We start from the raw sequence: 18,223 nt of genomic DNA, 5'->3' as shown, positions 1-18,223 counted from the left end.
TATGTTGAATCTACAGATTTATTTGGGGAGAATTGACTTCTTGACAATATTGAATCTTTTAACCCCTGAACAGAGTATATATCTCTCCCTTGATATAGGCCTTTTAAAATTTTCTCAGTAATATTTTGTAGTGTTTAATGTATAGGTCTTTCTGTCTTTTCTGATATTAACTGTGATTGTTTTTTATTTTCAGTGCAGTTGTAAATAATATATCTTAAATTTAATTTTTTTTTTAATGTTTACTCTTGAGAGAGAGACAGAGCATGAGTTGGGGAGGGGCGGAGAGAGAGGTAGACAGAATCTGAAGTTGGCTCCAGGCTCCAAGCTATCAGTACAGAGCCCGACGTGGGGCTTGAACTCACCAACTGTGAGATCATGACCTGAGCCTGAGCCCAGTGCTTAACCAACTGAGCCACCCAGATACCCCGACATTTTAATTTTTGATTCTTTATAGCTAATATATAGAAATTCAGTTGATTTTTGTGTAATGATTGTGTATCCTCCAACCTTGATAAATTTATATGTATAGATATATTTAATATTAGAGTGAGTACATGAGCAGGGGAGAGGGGCAGAGAGAGAGAGAGAGATCGAGAGAGAGAAAGAGAGAGAGAGAGAGAGAGAGAGAGAGAGAGAGAGAGAGAATCTTAAGTAGTCTCCATGTTCAGTGCGAGCCTGACATCGGGCTCCATCCCATGACTCTGGGATCATAGCCTGAGCTGAAATCAAGAGACAGACACTCAACCGACTGAGTCATGCATGTGCCATGATTAATTCATTTGTTAATTCTAGTAGCATTTTTCTTAATGCTGTCAGATTTTCTACATAAGCAAAGGTCATAAAAATTCATTTTTAACTACTATTTTACTAGCAATGGTAAATACTGTAGACTTGTAGCCAATACATTCTCCGTCACAACTAATCAGCTTTTCCATTGTACTATAAGAGCAGCTAATAGATACTGCATAAATTAATGGACATGGCTGTATTTTGATAAAATGTAATTTACCAAAACAAGTAACGTGGCCCATAGGCTGGAGTTTGCCAACTTCTATTTTGTGACCATGTGATTCCTAATAGAGACAGTTTCACTTCATTTTCTATCTGGATGTCCTTTGTTGCTTTATCTTGTTTGATTCCATTGGCTAGAACTGCTAGTACAGTGCTGAACAAAAGAAGTCATTCAGTGAATGTCATTCCTGTCTTCTTCCTGATCTTATAGGAAATGCATTCAGTTTTTCACCATTATATATAACGTTAGCTGTAGAGTTATCATGACTTGTTTTGTTTTACATCATATTGAAGTTCCCTTGTATTCCAGGATTGCCGAAAGTTTTTATCAGGAATGGATGTTGAATTTTGACAAGGAACATATTTTATCTACGGAGATAGATACGGTTTTTGAATCTTAAACCAACTCTGCATTTCTGGGATAAACCCCATTTGGTAACAACAAGTTATCCCTTAGTGTATTGTGAGATTCCCCCCCCCACACACACACACACGGCTGTAGTTTAATTAATTAATTAATTAATTAATTAATGAAATATAATTTATTGTCAAGTTAGCTAACGTACAGTGTATACATCGTGCTCTTGGCTTTGGGAGTATATTCCCATGATTCATTACTTACATACCACACCCAGTGCTCATCCCAACAAGTGCCCTCCTCAATGCCCATCACCTACTCTCCCTTTCCCCCACCCCTCCATGAACCTTCAGTCTGTTCTCTGTATTTAAGAGTTTCTTATGGTTTGCCTCCCTCTCTGCTTGAAACTATTTTCCCCCTTGTATTCCCGCATGTTCTTCTGTTAAGTTTCTCAAAATCCACATATGAGTGAAAACATATGATATCTGTTTTTCTCTGACTGACTTATTTCACTTCACATAGTACCCTCCAGTTCCATCCATGTTGTTGCATGTGGCACGATTTCATTCTTTCTCATTGCCAAGTAATATCCATTGTATATATAAACCACATCTTCTTTACCCATTCATCAGTTGATGGACATTTGGGTTCTTTCCATAATTTGGTGATTGTTGATAGTATAAACGTTGGGGCACATGTGCCCCTATGAATCAGCACTCCTGTATCCCTCGGATATATGCCTAGTAGTGCAATTGCTGGGTTGTAGGGTAATTCTATTTTTAATTTTTTGAGAAACCTCCACACTGTTTTCCGGAGCAGCGGCAACAACCATGCATTCCCACCGACAGTGCAAGAGAATTCCCATTTCTGCACATCCTCACCAATGTCTGTTGTTTCCTGAGTTGTTAATTTTATCTACCCTGACCGGTGTGAGGTGGTATCTCAATGTGGTTTTGATTTGTATTTCCCTGATGATGAGCGACGTTGAACATCCTTTCATGTGCCTGTTGGCCGTCTGGATGTCTTCTTTGGAAAAGTGTCTATTCATGTCTTCTGCCCATTTCTTCCCTGGATTATTTGTTTTTCAGGTGTTGAGTTCGGCCAATTCTTTCTAGAGTATGGGTACTAATCCTTTATCTGATATGTCATGTGCAGATATCTTCTCCCATTCCGTTGGTGCCTTTTAATTTTGTGGATTGTTTCCTTTGAAGTGCAGAAGCTTTCTACCTTGATGAGGTCCCAAGAGCCCAATTTTGCTTTTATGTCCCTTGCCTTCGGACATGTGTTGAGTAGAAGTTGCTGTAGCCAAGGTCAAAGAGGTTGTGGCCTGTGTTCTCCTCTAGGGTGTTGATGGTTTCCTCTCTCACATTGAGGTCTTTCATCCATTTTGAGTTTATGCACGGTGTAAGAAACTGGTCCTGTTTCATTCTTCCGCATGTTGCTACCCAGCCCTCCCAGCACCGTTTGCGAAAGAGCCTATCTTTTTTCCATTGGATACTCTTTCCTGCTTTGCCAAGGTTTAGTTGGCCATACATTTGTGGGTCCATTTCTGGATTCTCTATTCTATGCCATTCGCCTTTGTGTCTCTTTTTGTGCCGATAGTATACTCCCTTGATGATCGCAGCTTTGTAGTAGAGGCTAACGTCTGGGATTGTGATGCCTCCAGCTTTGGTTTTCTTTTTCAACATTACTTTGGCTATCTGGGATCTTTTGTGGTTCCATACAAATTGTAGGATTGTTTGTTCTAGCTCTGAGAAGAATGCCGGTGCAACGTTGATTGGGATTGCACTGAATGTGTACATTGCTTTGGGTCGTTATCGACATATTTGCAATATTTCTTCTTCCAGTCCATGAGCATAGAAGGTTTTTCCATTTCTTTGTGTCTTCTTTAATTTCTTTGATATGTTTTCTATAGTTTTCAGGATAAAAATCTCTTATAGCTTTGGTTAGGTTGATTCCTAGGTATCTTATGGTTCTTGGTGTAATTGTAAATGAGCTCAGTTTCTTGATTTCTCTTTCTGTGGCTTCATTATTGGTATATAGAAGTGCAATCAATTTCTGTGTGTTGATTTTGTATCCTGTGACTTTGCTGAATTCATGTATCAGTTGGAGCAGCTTTTTGGTGGAGTCTTTCAGGTTTTCCATGTAGAGTATCATGCCATCTGCGAAAAGTGAAAGTTTAACTTCTTTGCCAATTTAGATGTGTTTTATTTCATTTTGTTGTATGATTGCTGAGGCTAGGCCTTCCAACACTATGTTCAACAACACTGGTGAGAGTGGACGGCCCTTTTGTGTTCCTTATCTTCGGCGGGCAGGGTAGGGGGGAAGTTCTCTGTTTCTCCCCATTGAGGATATTCGCAGCAGGCTTCTCATATATGGCTTTTATGATGTTAAGGTATGTTCCTTGTATCCCAACTTTCTTGAGGGTTTCTTATTAACAAAGGATGCTGTATTTTGTCAAATGTATTTCTGTATTTATTGACAGGATCATATGAATGACCGTATCCTTTCTTCTATTAAGGTGATGTATCATTTTGATTGATTTGCGAATATTGAACCAGCCCTGTAGCCCAGGGATGAATCCCACTTGATCATGGTGAAGAATTCTTTCATATACTGCCGAATTGGATTTGCCAGTATCTTGTTAAGAATTTTGACATCCATGCTTGTCAGGAATATTGGCCTGTCATTCTCCTTTTTAGTGGGGTCTCAAGGTAATGCTAGCTTCATAGAAAGAGTCCGGAAGCTTTTCTTCCATTTCTTTGTTCAACAGCTGGAAAAGAATCGGTATTAACTCTGCTTTAAATGTCTTGTAGAGGGGCGCCTGGGTGGCGCAGTCGGTTAAGCGTCCGACTTCAGCCAGGTCACGATCTCGCGGTCTGTGATTTCGAGCCCCGCGTCGGGCTCTGGGCTGATAGCTCAGAGCCTGGAGCCTGTTTCCGATTCTGTGTCTCCCTCTCTCTCTGCCCTTCGCCCGTTCATGCTCTGTCTCTCTCTGTCCCAAAATTAAAAATAAAAACGTTGAAAAAAAAAATTTAAAAAAAATAAAAAAAAAAAAATAAATGTCTTGTAGAATTCCCGTGGGAAGACTTCTTGCCCAGGACTCATATTTGTTGGGAGATTTTTGATAACTGATTGAATTTCTTCGCTGGTTATGGGTCTGTTCATATTTTCTATTTCTTCCCATTTGAGTTTGGGTAATGTGTGGTTGTCTAGGTATGTGTCCATTTCTTCCAGGTTGTCCAGTTTGTTGGCATATACATTTTTATAGTATTCTCTAATAGTTGTATTTCTGCGGTGTTGATTGTGACCTCTCCTTTTTCATTCGTGATTTTATCTATTTGGATTCTCTTTTCTTTTTGAGAAAGCTGGCTAGGGGGTTATCAAGTTTATTTATTCTTTAAACAAAAACAGCTCTTAGATTCATTGAGCTGTTCTACTATTTTGTTTGTTTGTTTGTTTTTACGGGGTTTTCTTTTGGATTCTATAGTGTTTATTTCTGCTCTAATCTTTATTATTTCTTCTAATGGTTGTAGGGTTTCTTTGCTGTTCTTCTTCTAGTTTCTTTAGGTGTGAGGTTCGATTTTTTATTTCGGATTGTTCTTATTTCTTGAGAAAGGCCTGGATGGCGATATGTTTTCTTTTTAGGGCTGCCTTTGCTGCATCCCGAAGGGGTTGGACTGTCATGTTTTCATTTTCATTTGCCTGTATATATATTTTTTTAATTTTTGCTTTCATCGTCTGGTTGACCCATTCTTTCTCCAGTAGGATGTTCTTCAACCTCCATGCATTTAGAGGCTTCCCAAACTTTTTCTTTTGTTTGATTTCAAGTTTCATAGTGTTGTGATCTGAAAATATGCATGGTGTGATCTCAGTTCTTTTATATTTATGGAGGGCTGTTTTGTGACCCACTGTGTGATCTGTTTTGGAGAATGTTCCACGTGCACTCGAGAAGAATGTGTATTCTGCTGCTGTTGGATGAAAAGTTCTGAACAGATCTGTCGAATCCATCTGGTCCAGCGTATCATTCAGGGCCTTGGTTTCTTTACCGATTTTGTGCCTAGGTGATCTGTCCATTGTTGTTAGGGAGTATTTAAGTCACCTACAATCTCCATATGATTATCAATAAGAATGCTTCGGTTTGTGATTAATCTATGTATATGTTTGGGGGCTCTCAAGTTGGGGGCACCAACATTTACAATTGTTAGCTCTTCTTGATGGATAGATCCCTTAATTATGATATAATGCCCTTCGCCATCTCTTGTTAGAGTCTTGGTTTAAAATCTCATTTGTCGGATCTAAGTATGGCTACCCCAGCTTTCTTTTGACTTCCAGTAGCATAATACATGGTACTCTATCCCCTAACCTTCAATCTAATGGTGTCCTCCTGTCTCAGATAAGTCTCTTGTAGACAGCATATAGATGGATTTTGTTTGTTTTTTAATCCATTCAGATACGCTATGTGTTTTGATAAGGGCATTTAGTCCCTTCACATTCAGAGTGATTATTTAAAGATATGGATTTCATGTCATTGTGTTGTCTGGAGCTTTCATGCTTGTGGTGATGTTTCTGGTCCTTTGTAGCCTTGACAACATTCCACTCACAGAGTCTCCTTAGGATCTCCTGCAGGGCTGGTTTAGTGGTCATGAGCTCTTGTAGTTTTTGGTTTTCTGGGAAAGCCTATCTCTCCTTCTATTCTGAATGACATCCTTGCTGGAGAAAGGATTCTTAGCAGCATATTTTCCTATTCAGCACATGGACTTTTTCCTACCATCGCCTCCTGGCCTGCCAAGTTTCAGCGGGCAGGTCTGCTAGTACCCATATGTGTCTACCCTTGTAGGTTAAGGCCCGTTTGTCCCTTGCTGCTTTCAGAATCTCTTTTCTCTTTGTAACTTGCCAGTTTCACTATGATATGCTGTGGAGAAGACCTATTCTTGTTGAATCTGAAGAGAGTTGTCTGTGCCTTCTGGATGTGGATGTCTGCTTCCTTTTCTCCAGATTAGGGAAGTTCTCACCTATAATTTGTTCAAGTAAACCATCTGCCCTTTTCTCTGTCTCTCTCTCTCTCTCTTACACTGGAACTCTTATGATCCGGATATTATTACATTTCATTGAATCACTTAGTTTTCTAATACTCCCCTCATGGTCTAATATTTTCTTATCACCCTTTTTCTTGGCTTCATCATTTTCCATACTTTCATCTTCTATGTCACTTATTCTCCCCTCTGTTTCCTCCTTCTTTGCTGTTACTGCATCTAGTTTATTTTGCATCTTATTTACAGTATTTCTTAATTGCTGTGACTATTTCTTAGTTCCTTGATCCCTGCAGCAATAGATTCTCTGCTGACTTCTATGCTTTTTTGTAAGCTCAGCTGTTAATCTTACACCTATTATTCTAAATTCTTGAACCGATATATTGTTTATATCTGTTTTGAGCAATTCTCTAGCTCTCATTTCTTCCTGGAGTTTCTTTTGAGGAGAATTCTTCCATTTCCTCAGTGTTCGGTACTTTATGTGTTTTCCTAGTTGTCATGTGTCCTGCACCTGTGAGCACTACTATTTTAAAAAGGGGTCGTATACTATCCAGGACTGGCCCTTCAACAGGTATCTTTGGAGTGTGTTTCATGCTCTCTGTTGTTGTGACTCTGGTTGCTTTATTTCCCTACTCATATTGGTGGGTTGGCCACTCCAGCAGGTGTGCTTAGATTTGTTCATAATGTAAACTTGGAAAAGAATTTAAACACTGGGGGGGGGGTGATGGAAGATGCCTTATCTCATACAAAGGGAGAAATGACAGGGGCAAAGGAAAAGAGAAGAAGACAAAAAATTGACCAGGCAGAGAATCAGAGAAACTATACAACTTAATCCAGGCAGGGAAGAGAGGGAGAGAAAGAGAGAGAGAGAGAGAGAGAGAGAGAGAGAGAGAAAGGAAAATAAGAAGGAGATACAGAAGAGGTGCAGAAAGAATAGATTAGAAATCTCCATGACCTGGCAAGTTGTCCCCATGGGCCCCTGGAGATGTTTGTGTCACACTGTAGCCCGGATTCCTAGATTTCCACATCTTCTTGCCTCACTGCTGTGTTTGAGGGATGTGGTCATTTCAGGTACCCCTACTTCTCTGCCATGTTGACACACCCCCCCTCTTTAATGTAGTGTTAGACTTGATTTGTGGATGGTTTCTTCAGAAATTGTGCTCCCATGCTTATGACAGAATTTTATTTCTTATAGTATCTTTGTCTAGTTTTGGTTTCAGGTAATGCTAGCCTTATAGAATGAGGTGAGAAATATTTCTCCTCTCCATTTTGGGGGGGAGACTTTGTGTAGAATAGATAACATTTCTTCCTAAAATGTTGGATGAATTTACTAGTGTAGCTACTTGGCCCTGGAATTGTTTTCTGTGGAAAGATCTTTATCTAAGACTTTAGTTTCTTTTATACATATAGAGTTAGTTAGTTTATCTGTTCTTTTTTCCTTTATTTTATTTTATTTATTTTATTTCATTTCATTTCATTTCATTTCATTTTACTTCATTTCATTTCATTTCACTTCATTTCAGTAATCTTTACACCGAACATGGGGCTTGAACTCACCATCCAGAGATCAAAAGTCACATGTTCTGATGGTTTCCTGTCTCACATTTAGGTCCTTTATCCATTTTGAGTTTATTTTTGTAAATGGTGTGAGAAAGTGGTCTAGTTTCAACATTCTGCATGTTGCTGTCCAGTTCTCCCAGCACCATTTGTTAAAGAGGCTGTCTTTTTTCCATTGGATGTTCTTTCCTGCTTTGTCAAAGATGAGTTGGCCATCTCAACAATAGCCAAATTATGGAAAGAGCCTAAATGTCCATCAACTGATGAATGGATAAAGAAATTGTGGTATATATACACAATGGAATACTATCTGGCAATGAGAAAAAATGAAATATGGCCTTTTGTAGCAACGTGGATGGAACTGGAGAGTGTGATGCTAAGTGAAATAAGCCATACAGAGAAAGACAGATACCATATGGTTTCACTTTTATGTGGATCCTGAGAAACTTAACAGGAACCCATGGGGGAGGGGAAGGAAAAAAAAAAGAGGTTAGAGTGGGAGAGAGCCAAAGCATAAGAGACTGTTAAAAACTGAGAACAAACTGAGGGTTGATGGGGGGTGGGAGGGAGGGGAGGGTGGGTGATGGGTATTGAGGAGGGCACCTTTTGGGATGAGCACTGGGTGTTGTATGGAAACCAATTTGTCAATAAATTTCATATATATAAAAAAAAAAAAAGAGTCACATGTTCTACCAACTGAGCCAGCCAGGCACCCTTCACTCTTGATTGAGCTTTGATAATTTCTGTCTTTCACGGAATTTACCCACTGCATCTGAGTTGTCAAATTAATTATATAAAGTTCATAGTATTACTCTGTTATTTTTTTAGTATCTGTGAATTTCCAGTAATGTTAGTTACATTACTAATTTCTGATATATTGTTAATACTTCCCTTGTTTCTCTTCATTTTGGGATCAGTCTTGGTAGAAATTTATCCTTTTTTTCACCTCCTGAAAGCATTTGGTTTCATTGATTATTCTCTATCGTTTTTCTGCTTTCTTTCATGTGATTTTTGTCTTTATTAGTTCCTTTCTTCTGCTTGGTTTGTGTTTAATTTGTTTTAGTTTTCTAGTTTCAAAAGGTGGAACCCAATGTCATAGATTTCAGACCTTTCTTCTTCCTTATCCTCTTCATCCTCTTCTTCTTCTTTTTCCTCTCCTTCTTCCTCCTCTCCTTCTACCTTCTCCTCCCTCCTCCTCCTCCCCCTCCCCCTTCTCTTCTTCTTCTTCTTCTTCTTCTTCTTCTTCTTCTTCTTCTAGATACTGTAGAAATCTATTGACATTATTTTACCAAAATTTTTCTCAATTGTGAAAAATTAAAATCAGTTCTTCAACCTTTAGAAAGAAAAAAGAAGAAAATCTCTTTACTATAATACACCATGAAAATAGGCTATCTGCTTGCCACATTGTGTGTGTGTGTGTGTGTGTGTGTGTGTGTGTGTGTGGTTTTTTTTAATTACACTATGGCCACAATCCATTTCACACAATTTTTCAGACAGGTAAATAAATACCAAATTATTTCCTTTCGGGCCAGCCACAAAACTTTAAGGAATAGACCCTAGACATGTATGTACTTGACAGAGCAGGCTCCTGGTTGAGCCAGGCAGTTTTAGTATCATTTCCAGGGGTCAGCAATCTATGGCCCATGGACTGAATGTGGCTTGGCTTGTTTGTGTATGGCCCTGAGGTAAGAAAAGTTTTAGATTTTGTAAAGGGTTGTAAACAAAGCAAAAACAAAGTACTAAGGGACAAAAGTATATGGTTTACAAAGGTTAAAATATTTACAGTTTGGCCTTTTACAGAAAAAGCTTGCAAACCCTTCATTTATACCAATGTTGTACAGAATTCAGACAGTGCAATTACAATTCTGAGATAATGTTCCTTTAGTGTGACCCAGAATGTAGCAACATCCTACAAAGATGTTCCTCTGATGTCATGGGTTAGAATTCCTTTTCTCTTTTTTCTTCATCTTCATATCATTAAACTTCATCCTCATCTCTCTCTCCATGAGTGTGGAGATTTTTCAATTTTTCATTTAGTAAGACAGCGATTGCTTTTGCATCTCTGGCATCTATTTGCTCTCCCCAAATGTTTCTCTTTGCTTTTTCATAGGGATAACATTTAACAGTCGGATAGGCTCTGATGCCAGCTTTCTGGCATGTCTGAGCCTAAGCCTGACAGTCTATTTTTCCAGCTTTCACTTTTCCTTTCATCGTCTTAGCCAAGAGCTTAAACTCTGGAGCAAAATTTTGGCAAGGTCCACACCAAGGAGCATAGAATTCAATCACCCGGTGATTTTTCCCTTGTATAACTTTTTCATCGAAAGTCTGAGTCATTAGATTTGTGGATGCTTGAGGTCGAAATCCCGTGCCCCAAATCTCTCTTCTAGCCATTGTAACTGTGATACTGAAAAGCTTTATTTGGTTTTTGGGGGAGGGGAATCTTATCTCAGGGTATCTCTGAACATTTTCTTGGGCACAAAAAGAATGATACTGTTGGCATTCTATACTGCCCACAGTAACTGTTCAGTTAGTGTCTGGGCCATTCTTTTCCATTCTGGCATTAGGACTTGACATGGATGACACCATGGGAGTAGAAGTCAACCATCCAGACTTCATCATGGTTTCTTTGTTTAGCTAGTTCATTGAAAGTGGTGGGTGTCAGGGAGGTCGCTGAAGGTTCCTAAGATCCTCTATGAATTCCAAGATCTGTTGTTCAGCAGAGTGATGTCCTTATCCATGAACCTCGGATTGGTTGAATACAACTGTTGTTGGATCCGCCTGAATGTTATACGTGTTACAGGGTCTCTCGTGAACCGTACCATCTAGTGTACCAAACTAAAGCTGACCACGCAGATGCTTTGATGCTTTTTGTAACTCTGGCAATAAAGCTTGACATGGTGGACACCATGGCACAAACAAATCAACAAGCCACGGTTCCTGTCATCGGCGGGAACATTTTGAGGTCCAAGTGTGGCAACATGAGAATTACCACTTTCTTTGGCAAAGGCTAGTATATCATATAGAATCTTCTTTCCATGATGAATTTCATATTCTTTGGTTCCTTGTCCTTTAAATACTGTTAGACATGGCTGAAATAAAGAGAGGTTACTACAGATGTCTGGTGCAGAGGGACAGTCAGCCTTGCCAACTTGAATACGTTCACTTTTGAGTAGAGTTTTTAGTTCCCTCAACTCAGGATCATTTGGATTTTCATATTTTCCGAAACTAAACGATAAGGGCCATAGATGATGAGACAATCGATCCGTTAGTGTATTTGCCAAAAGTAGCTCAAAATCTGGAAATTCTGCATGATTTCCAAATATATTTCTCGAGCATCCAATGAATTAAGGAACAAAATGCTGCTTTTCTCTCTGTTATTTAATGGGGCGCCAGAGGAAAATAGGCAGTAGTACTTGTGATAATATTCAGACTTTTACAAAGTTTGTCCTGGGTGGCACAGTCCATCCATCCTACATTAACCAGACCATCCAACATGCCCCTGAGCCTGAGTCGTGTCTATGAAGTTAAACAATCTCCTCCTTTGCAACAAAAAGTGATCAGCTGGCCAATACCAGCAGCAAAAGCAGTTTCTATGGAGTGAACACAATTTCCTGTCCATAATTCCATCACTGGGTTTCTAACATGCTGCATGGCGAAACTCACCAAACTTTCCTTTGATCTGTCCCCGTGATATTTCACCGTGGCCGTTCCAGACCTAAAAAGGAAGAGGCTGGGAGATCCGTTGACTCCTTTCATTCGGCAAAGCATTCTATCAACACCACAGTTAACAGCACCAATTTGAAGCAATCCATCTACTTCTTTAGCACAGTCTCTCCATGTGGGAGCTAATTCATGGCAGTGTGAACATCCTGGGGAGTAAAAGTTCACAAACCACAGTTCTCCACAATGAACAGCAGCATCCACTTCTCTTCTATTCAATGTCATGCTTTCAAGATCATCATCATAAACACCAAAATCAAAACGATCATAATCCCAGCTTTCATACGGGCCACCTTCTGGATCATCTGCAAGTTCCTTCTCTCCGTATTTGTCATACTTTTCCCACAGATCGTCATCTTTGAGTACTTCATATGCTCTATTTATTTTTGAAAATCACTCTGTACGTTAGGATTATTCATTTGGTTGGTAGGTAGGTTGGTTGGTTGGTTATTTATTTATTTATTTATTTATTTATTTATTTATTTATTTAGTGTTTATTTACTATTGAGAGAGACAGAGACGGAATGCAAGTGGGTTAGGGGCAGAGAGAGTGGGAGACACAGAATCCAAAGAAGGCCCCTGGCTCCGAGCCATCAGCACAGAGCCCAACGCGGGGCTCTAACCCACGACCTGTGAGATCATGACCCAGGCAAGCGGAAGTTGGACGCTCAACTGACTGAGCCACCCAGGCGCCCTGGGTTATTCGTTTTTTTTTTTTTTTTTTTTTTTCAGGATGTAGCTTCAATGCCAACTTCGTGAAAGCTTGTCTTATCTCTCTACTGTTTGCAGTCCTGGATACGCCAAGTAAACTGTAAAAATCCTGATCTGTGCCCACGAAAATGGTCATATACACTATTAGGAAACAGAATGACCCTTTTCAGGTCCCAGAGGTAGTCATTTTCATTGAAGCAGACTCCCATTCTTTCTCTGATACAAGTTCTGATGAAAGTGAACATTCAGATATACAGCTGGTTCCAACTGAGAGAATATGCAGGTTTGAGAACTTGTGTTCACGTTACTCCAAGAGCGAATCAAGCACCATGAAATTTTCTTCCAAAATGTCAATCTGTGTAGGCTCAGTAATCTCCACTTCCTCAGATCACAAAAGATATCGAAATACTTTCAGGAATCTAACCTTCTTAACATTCTGTTTCTCCTTTCTTCCTTGAATCCTCAATGTCTAAATCTTCTCCTTACCTGCAAATGGTCTCTGGCTCATTTCCAACTCCTTGTCATGCAACCAAAACATACGTTTGTAAAGTATAGCGGTGGAGAGTAACAAATACTCAGACTAAAATAAGCAACCAGAGGAAAATCGAGAACACATTGTCCAATACCACCATGGGACAAGTGGTTCTCCTAGGGGTCCTTCTCAGCGTGGGTGTGGTGGACTTGATCTGCACCAAGCTTCAGGGCCAGGTGGAAACTGCCGGTAAACGCAATAGGAAGGATTTCTGGCTGCCATCAGCCCAGAATAGGATGTGGGAAGAGGGGAAGGATGGGGACATCCCATGAAAGAGACTGCTGGCATATGAAGTCTCCGGCAAGACTAGGGTGAAAAGAGCCTGAGTAACTGAGGCTTAAGTGAGAGAAAGGGTCGCAAGAAGCTGGGAAGTGAAGTCGGAAGAAGGGTGATGATGTAGGTAGTGAGAAAAAGATGGGGAGCTAGAACACAAAACCCATGGCAGGGGCGGAGAGGAAGGGAGGGGAGACAGGTGCAGAGGCATTGGGCTCTCCCTTCCAGAAGGACCATGCCTCTGCCACCGCCGCCGCCTCCCGCTCCAGCAGAACCCGGGGCCCGACCCATGCCCACCTCAGTCTAGGGGGGTCTCCTCCTACAGCTACTCCCCCACCTTCAATTCCCGGCATTGGCGGACCCCGCCCCCACCCACCCAAGTGCCTGCTGTGCGCTGTGAACAAAGCACCTGCTCTCCAGCCACTGCCAGGGTGGGGCGGGGCAGGGCAGGGTGCCTTGGGAAGCTGGGGGAGGAGCCACAAAGGCAGCAAGGAGCACCGCACTTCCCTCTTCTTTTTTAATGTATACATTCAGTGCTATCAGTCTTCATGTGAGTGCTACTAAAGCAGGACTCTACAAATTCTACTATGTTTTCATTTTCATTCAGTTCAGAATCCTTTCTAATTTTTTTTTTCTTTTTTCATTACTTCTTTGACCCAGGGGATATTTCGATGTGTTCTGTAGTTCACAAATAGTTGAGTATTTTCCAGAGATATTTTTGTGCTTGATTTCTGATTTGATTGCTTTGTGGTCAGGGAACACACTATTATGACTTCAGGCCTCTTGACTTCTTCCTTTTATTAAGATTTATTTTTGACCCAGAACATAGTCTTTTTTGGTAAGTGTTCCATAGATCCTTGAGAAGAATAGTGGCGGCCAAGTCTACTATGCCCTTGCTGATGTTGAGCGTGTTGAAATATCAGACTATAATTGTGAATTTGCCTCTTTCTCTTTTCAGTTCTATCAATTTTTGCTTCATGTACTTTGAAGCTATTAACAGATACATGAACATTTAAGATTGCTCTTAATTGACCCTTTTATGATTATATAATGACCTGTTGTTTATTGCTGGTAATATATATATATATTTTTTTTGCTTGAAACTGTTTTGTCTGCTATTCATATAGCCACTCTAGCTCAGCCTTGTTTGGTCAAGTGTTAGTGTGGTATATCATATTCCTGTCTTTCGAACAAATTTCTGTCTTGACATTTAAAGTGCATTTTGTATAGGTGGCATCTAGTTGAGTCTTCCTTTTTTATCCATTCTGACAGTCTGCGTTTTAGTTGAGGCTTTTAGACCGTTTTCATTTACTGTGATGTTTTTTTTCAATATATGAAATTTATTGTCAAATTGGTTTCCATACAACACCCAGTGCTCATCCCAAAAGGTGCCCTCCTCAATACCCATCACCCACCCTCCCCTCCCTCCCACCCCCCCATTAACCCTCAGTTTGTTCTCAGGTTTTAAGAGTCTCTTATGCTTGGGCTCTCTCCCACTCTAACCTCTTTTTTTCTTTTTTCCTTCCCCTCCCCCATGGGTTTCTGTTAAGTTTCTCAGGATCCACATAAGACTGAAAACATATGGTATCTGTCTTTCTCTGTATGGCTTATTTCACTTAGCATCACACTCTCCAGTTCCATCCACGTTGCTACAAATGGCCATTTACTGTGATTTTTGAGATAGTTGATTTGAATATGTCATCATGCTGTTTGATTTGCATTTGTCCTATCTGCTCCTTGTTCCCGTTCTCTTCTTTTTCCGCTTTCTTTTAATCGAGTAATTTTTATGATTCAGTTTTATCCATTTATTTATTTATTCATGTATTCATTTATTCATGTATTCATTTATTCACTTATCTATTTAGGCTTCCTAGCTAGAACTTTTCAGTTTTGCTGCTTTAGTGGTTGGTTTAGGGTTTATAGTCTATGGCTTCAGCATCACAGTCTCCCTTCCAGTAATGTTATACCACATCGTATAGAGTTCAGGCAAATCACAAGAGTTGACTTCCATTTCTTCTTTCCTAGACATATCCTTCCTGGGTCAGTGGGATTATAGTTTTCATGAGGTTTAGGAAGATTTGGGCCATTTTTTTTTTCCTGTCCCTTTCCCCTGCCTCTTTGGGCAATTGTATATTTCCCAGTTGAAGTTTTCTCCCAGGTTTCCAATGTTAAACTTCAGTCCTTTGTTTTGTGATGTCTAATATGTGTTTATTCCTACCCATCGTATTGTTCATGGCTAACATAATTTACGTCTCTGTAAGTACTATTTGGTTTTTAAAACAATAGCTCCCATGCCTCTAGTTATCTTTTCATGCTTTGTTTGGAGATATAGTTAAGTTACTTACAAACAGTTGGATCCTTTAGTCTTGCTCTTACAAATTATTGGATGAATCCAGAGTGGTGATCAGCCTAAGGCAAATTATGAGTTTTTCTATCTTAGCTAATGTGAATAGATACTGTCCCTCGTGCTGTGGGAGCACCAGGCAGTGTTTCCTCTACTCTTTTCAGATTTTTTTTCCCTTGATGACTTCCTTCCATGTATGCACTGGTTGTTACTCTGCTGAATAGCCAAAGGGGACCCTGTGCAGATGCCCAGGGTTCTTTCTGTGTCCTGCTTTCTCCTCTCCTGGATGCTGACCTGTCGTTTCTATCTGCCTTGACTTCACCAGACTCTCAGTTTTGCCACCACGACTCAAGGAGTCTGGTGAAATCTACCTAAATAATTTATTTATCTTGTTTCATAGCCTGGAAACTCTCTCAAGGCAGTGAGCTTGGGCATACGTGTTAGGCTAACGTGTTTTGTTTTCAGGGATCATTGTCCTCAATTGTCTGAAGTTCTGCGTCTTGAATATCATGTTAAAATTGTATTTTGTCTGTTTTGTTTTTGCTTGCTTCAGGTAGGAAGATCAATCAGTATGTGTTACCCCATCTTGGCCAGAAGCAGATTACTGGAACTTCGGCACATGCTCTAGACTGTCGAGAGTGCTTGTCTTCCTCCTTTGCTTAATTGTCTCCTGCTCATCCTTCATTCCTCAGTATATTTATCTCTTCCTCAGGGACATCTATCTTCCTTGGGCCCAATCTAGATCAAGTTATGATCACAGAACTCTGTCTTCTAATAGGAACTATCTGAATTTAGAATTACCATTTGAGTTGTCTTTCTCCTTCACTAGACTTTAAGCTAATCGAGAGCCAGGGGTCTTCTCTATTGCATCTGTAGAGCTGAGTATAACATCTTCCATTGAAGGTATATATTTACTCAATGTGTGAATGAGTGAATTGAAGATGCACAGGCCTGTATATGCAAAAAGTACTCATCTATTTCATTTCTGTTTCTTCTCCGATGCAGATTCTGCTGGCTTCTTGAAAATCCAAGATATACGTGTTTCCTATGAGAAATTAAGGAAACTTAACAAAAATCACTGTAAACTTCTTATGGGAAAAATGACAAAAATGGACAAAATGGTTAGTGCACTACAAAACGAGCTACAGGAAGCCAAAGACATGATATCACGGTTAGAACATCAAAAAGTGGAATGGGAACGTGAATTCTGCAGTTTGAGGTACAGCATCTTGGCTTTAAGGAAATATTTCAACTGTTTCCTTTTATACTACAGATGTGTAGGGGCAGTTTTGTAATTGCTGACTTACCTTATGGGATTTTCCTGGAAAGAATACTTGTTTAGTGTTGTGAGGTGTGCGGTTCTTGGAAATAACACAGCAAGTTCTTAACAGTGAATACTTCTAATACTTTAATGTATATTCCAAATCACAATTTTAATGGCCATATGAAAGTCCACCATAGTCCAAGAAACATCATTATTTAAGAGATTGAATTCTGCTTGTTTTTCATCTCTCTGTATTTTAATTAATGCTGTCAGGAATGTCTTTTATATAAATCTGTTTCTACATGTCTGGTTACTTGCTTGGAGTCAATTCTTCAATATAATGTAATCTGGTTAAAGTATAAAAAATTTTAAAAAGGTCTTTGATCCATATTTTTAAATTGTTCTCATGAAAGTTTATATTACTTTCTGTACCTACCAACAGAATATAAAATGGTCATTTTTCTCAAGACAGTAAAATCCGCCAAAATTGATTCCGTTTGCTTCTTAACATGCAGGGGTTAAAAGGTAAAGTGGGGGTACCTGGGTGGCTCAGCTGGTTAAGCATCTAGCTTCAGCTCAGGTGATGATCTCGTGAGTTTGAGCCTTGCTTTGGGTGGGCTCGAGCCCTGCTTTGGGTGAGCACGAGCCCCGCTTTGGATGAGCTCCTCTTCTCTCACTCTGTCTCTCCCTCTCTGTCTGCCCCTCGTGGGATTCTGTCTCTCTTTCCCTCTCTCCACCCTCACTCACTTGCGTCATCTCTCTCTCAATAAAAAATTTAAACAAAGTAAAATGGGGGCGCCTGGGTGGCTCAGTCAGTCAAGCGTCCGACTTTGGCTCAGGTCATGATCTCAGGGTTCGTGAGTTCGAGCCCCACATCGAGCTGTGTGTTGTCAGTGCAGAGCCCACTTCGGATTTTCTGCCTCACTCTCTCTCTCTCTCTCTCTCTCTCTGCCCCCCCCCCCTTTGTTTGCATGGGCTCTCCCTTTCTCTCTCAAAAATGAATAAACATTAAAAAAAGTAATACGGAAAGTGGTTACTGAGAAGTTTTTTCAGCATCTCTGTCATAGGTAGATAAAATTAATTCAAAAGTGTATGCTGAAAGGTCATATTACTCTTTATTGTTTACTTAATTAATACGTATCCTGTGTTGTTCTAGAAGGGATGTTTAAGTGATTCATAAAGTAGGTAATCATCAACAAGGTAAGTTGCAAGTGTTGTGGAAGAAGAAACAAAAAGCATAGGCAACAGATATTAGACTCGTCAGCGTAGTCTTGGATGACAGTAATCTGCACGTGTATGTTGTGTAAACAACATCCACAGATGCTCTCTTTCTCTGCACATCATTTTGGAGGTACCTGTAAGGTTTCGTCAAGTGGAAATTTTATTTCCAGTGAATTGATAAACTTGCTTATAAACAGCA

At 39.9% G+C, this 18,223-nt stretch overlaps 1 protein-coding gene, 1 long non-coding RNA gene and 1 pseudogene across 2 annotated transcripts in view; 1 reads left to right on the top strand and 2 right to left on the bottom strand.

The window, feature by feature from the left end:
- The window catches only part of LOC124507605 (ankyrin repeat domain-containing protein 26-like), a 705,441-nt gene that overhangs the window by 330,632 nt on the left and 356,586 nt on the right, over window positions 1-18,223 (top strand). The window contains 1 exon segment of the mRNA XM_047073901.1: window positions 16,545-16,758. Within this exon segment, the coding sequence (XP_046929857.1) occupies window positions 16,545-16,758 (214 nt within the window).
- The window catches only part of LOC124507612 (uncharacterized), a 150,325-nt gene that overhangs the window by 85,297 nt on the left and 46,805 nt on the right, over window positions 1-18,223 (bottom strand). The gene's annotated exons all lie outside the window — the stretch shown is intronic.
- LOC124507608 (dnaJ homolog subfamily C member 10-like) lies at window positions 9,817-12,599 on the bottom strand (annotated as a pseudogene).

This window comes from Lynx rufus, unplaced genomic scaffold (assembly GCF_022079265.1).
Source record: "Lynx rufus isolate CCGP_SWC_20201006 ecotype Redwood Valley unplaced genomic scaffold, mLynRuf1.p SCAF_12, whole genome shotgun sequence".
NCBI lineage: Eukaryota > Metazoa > Chordata > Mammalia > Carnivora > Felidae > Lynx > Lynx rufus.
Note: the sequence above shows the minus strand (reverse complement) of the source record. Positions and strands in the feature narration are given on the sequence as shown.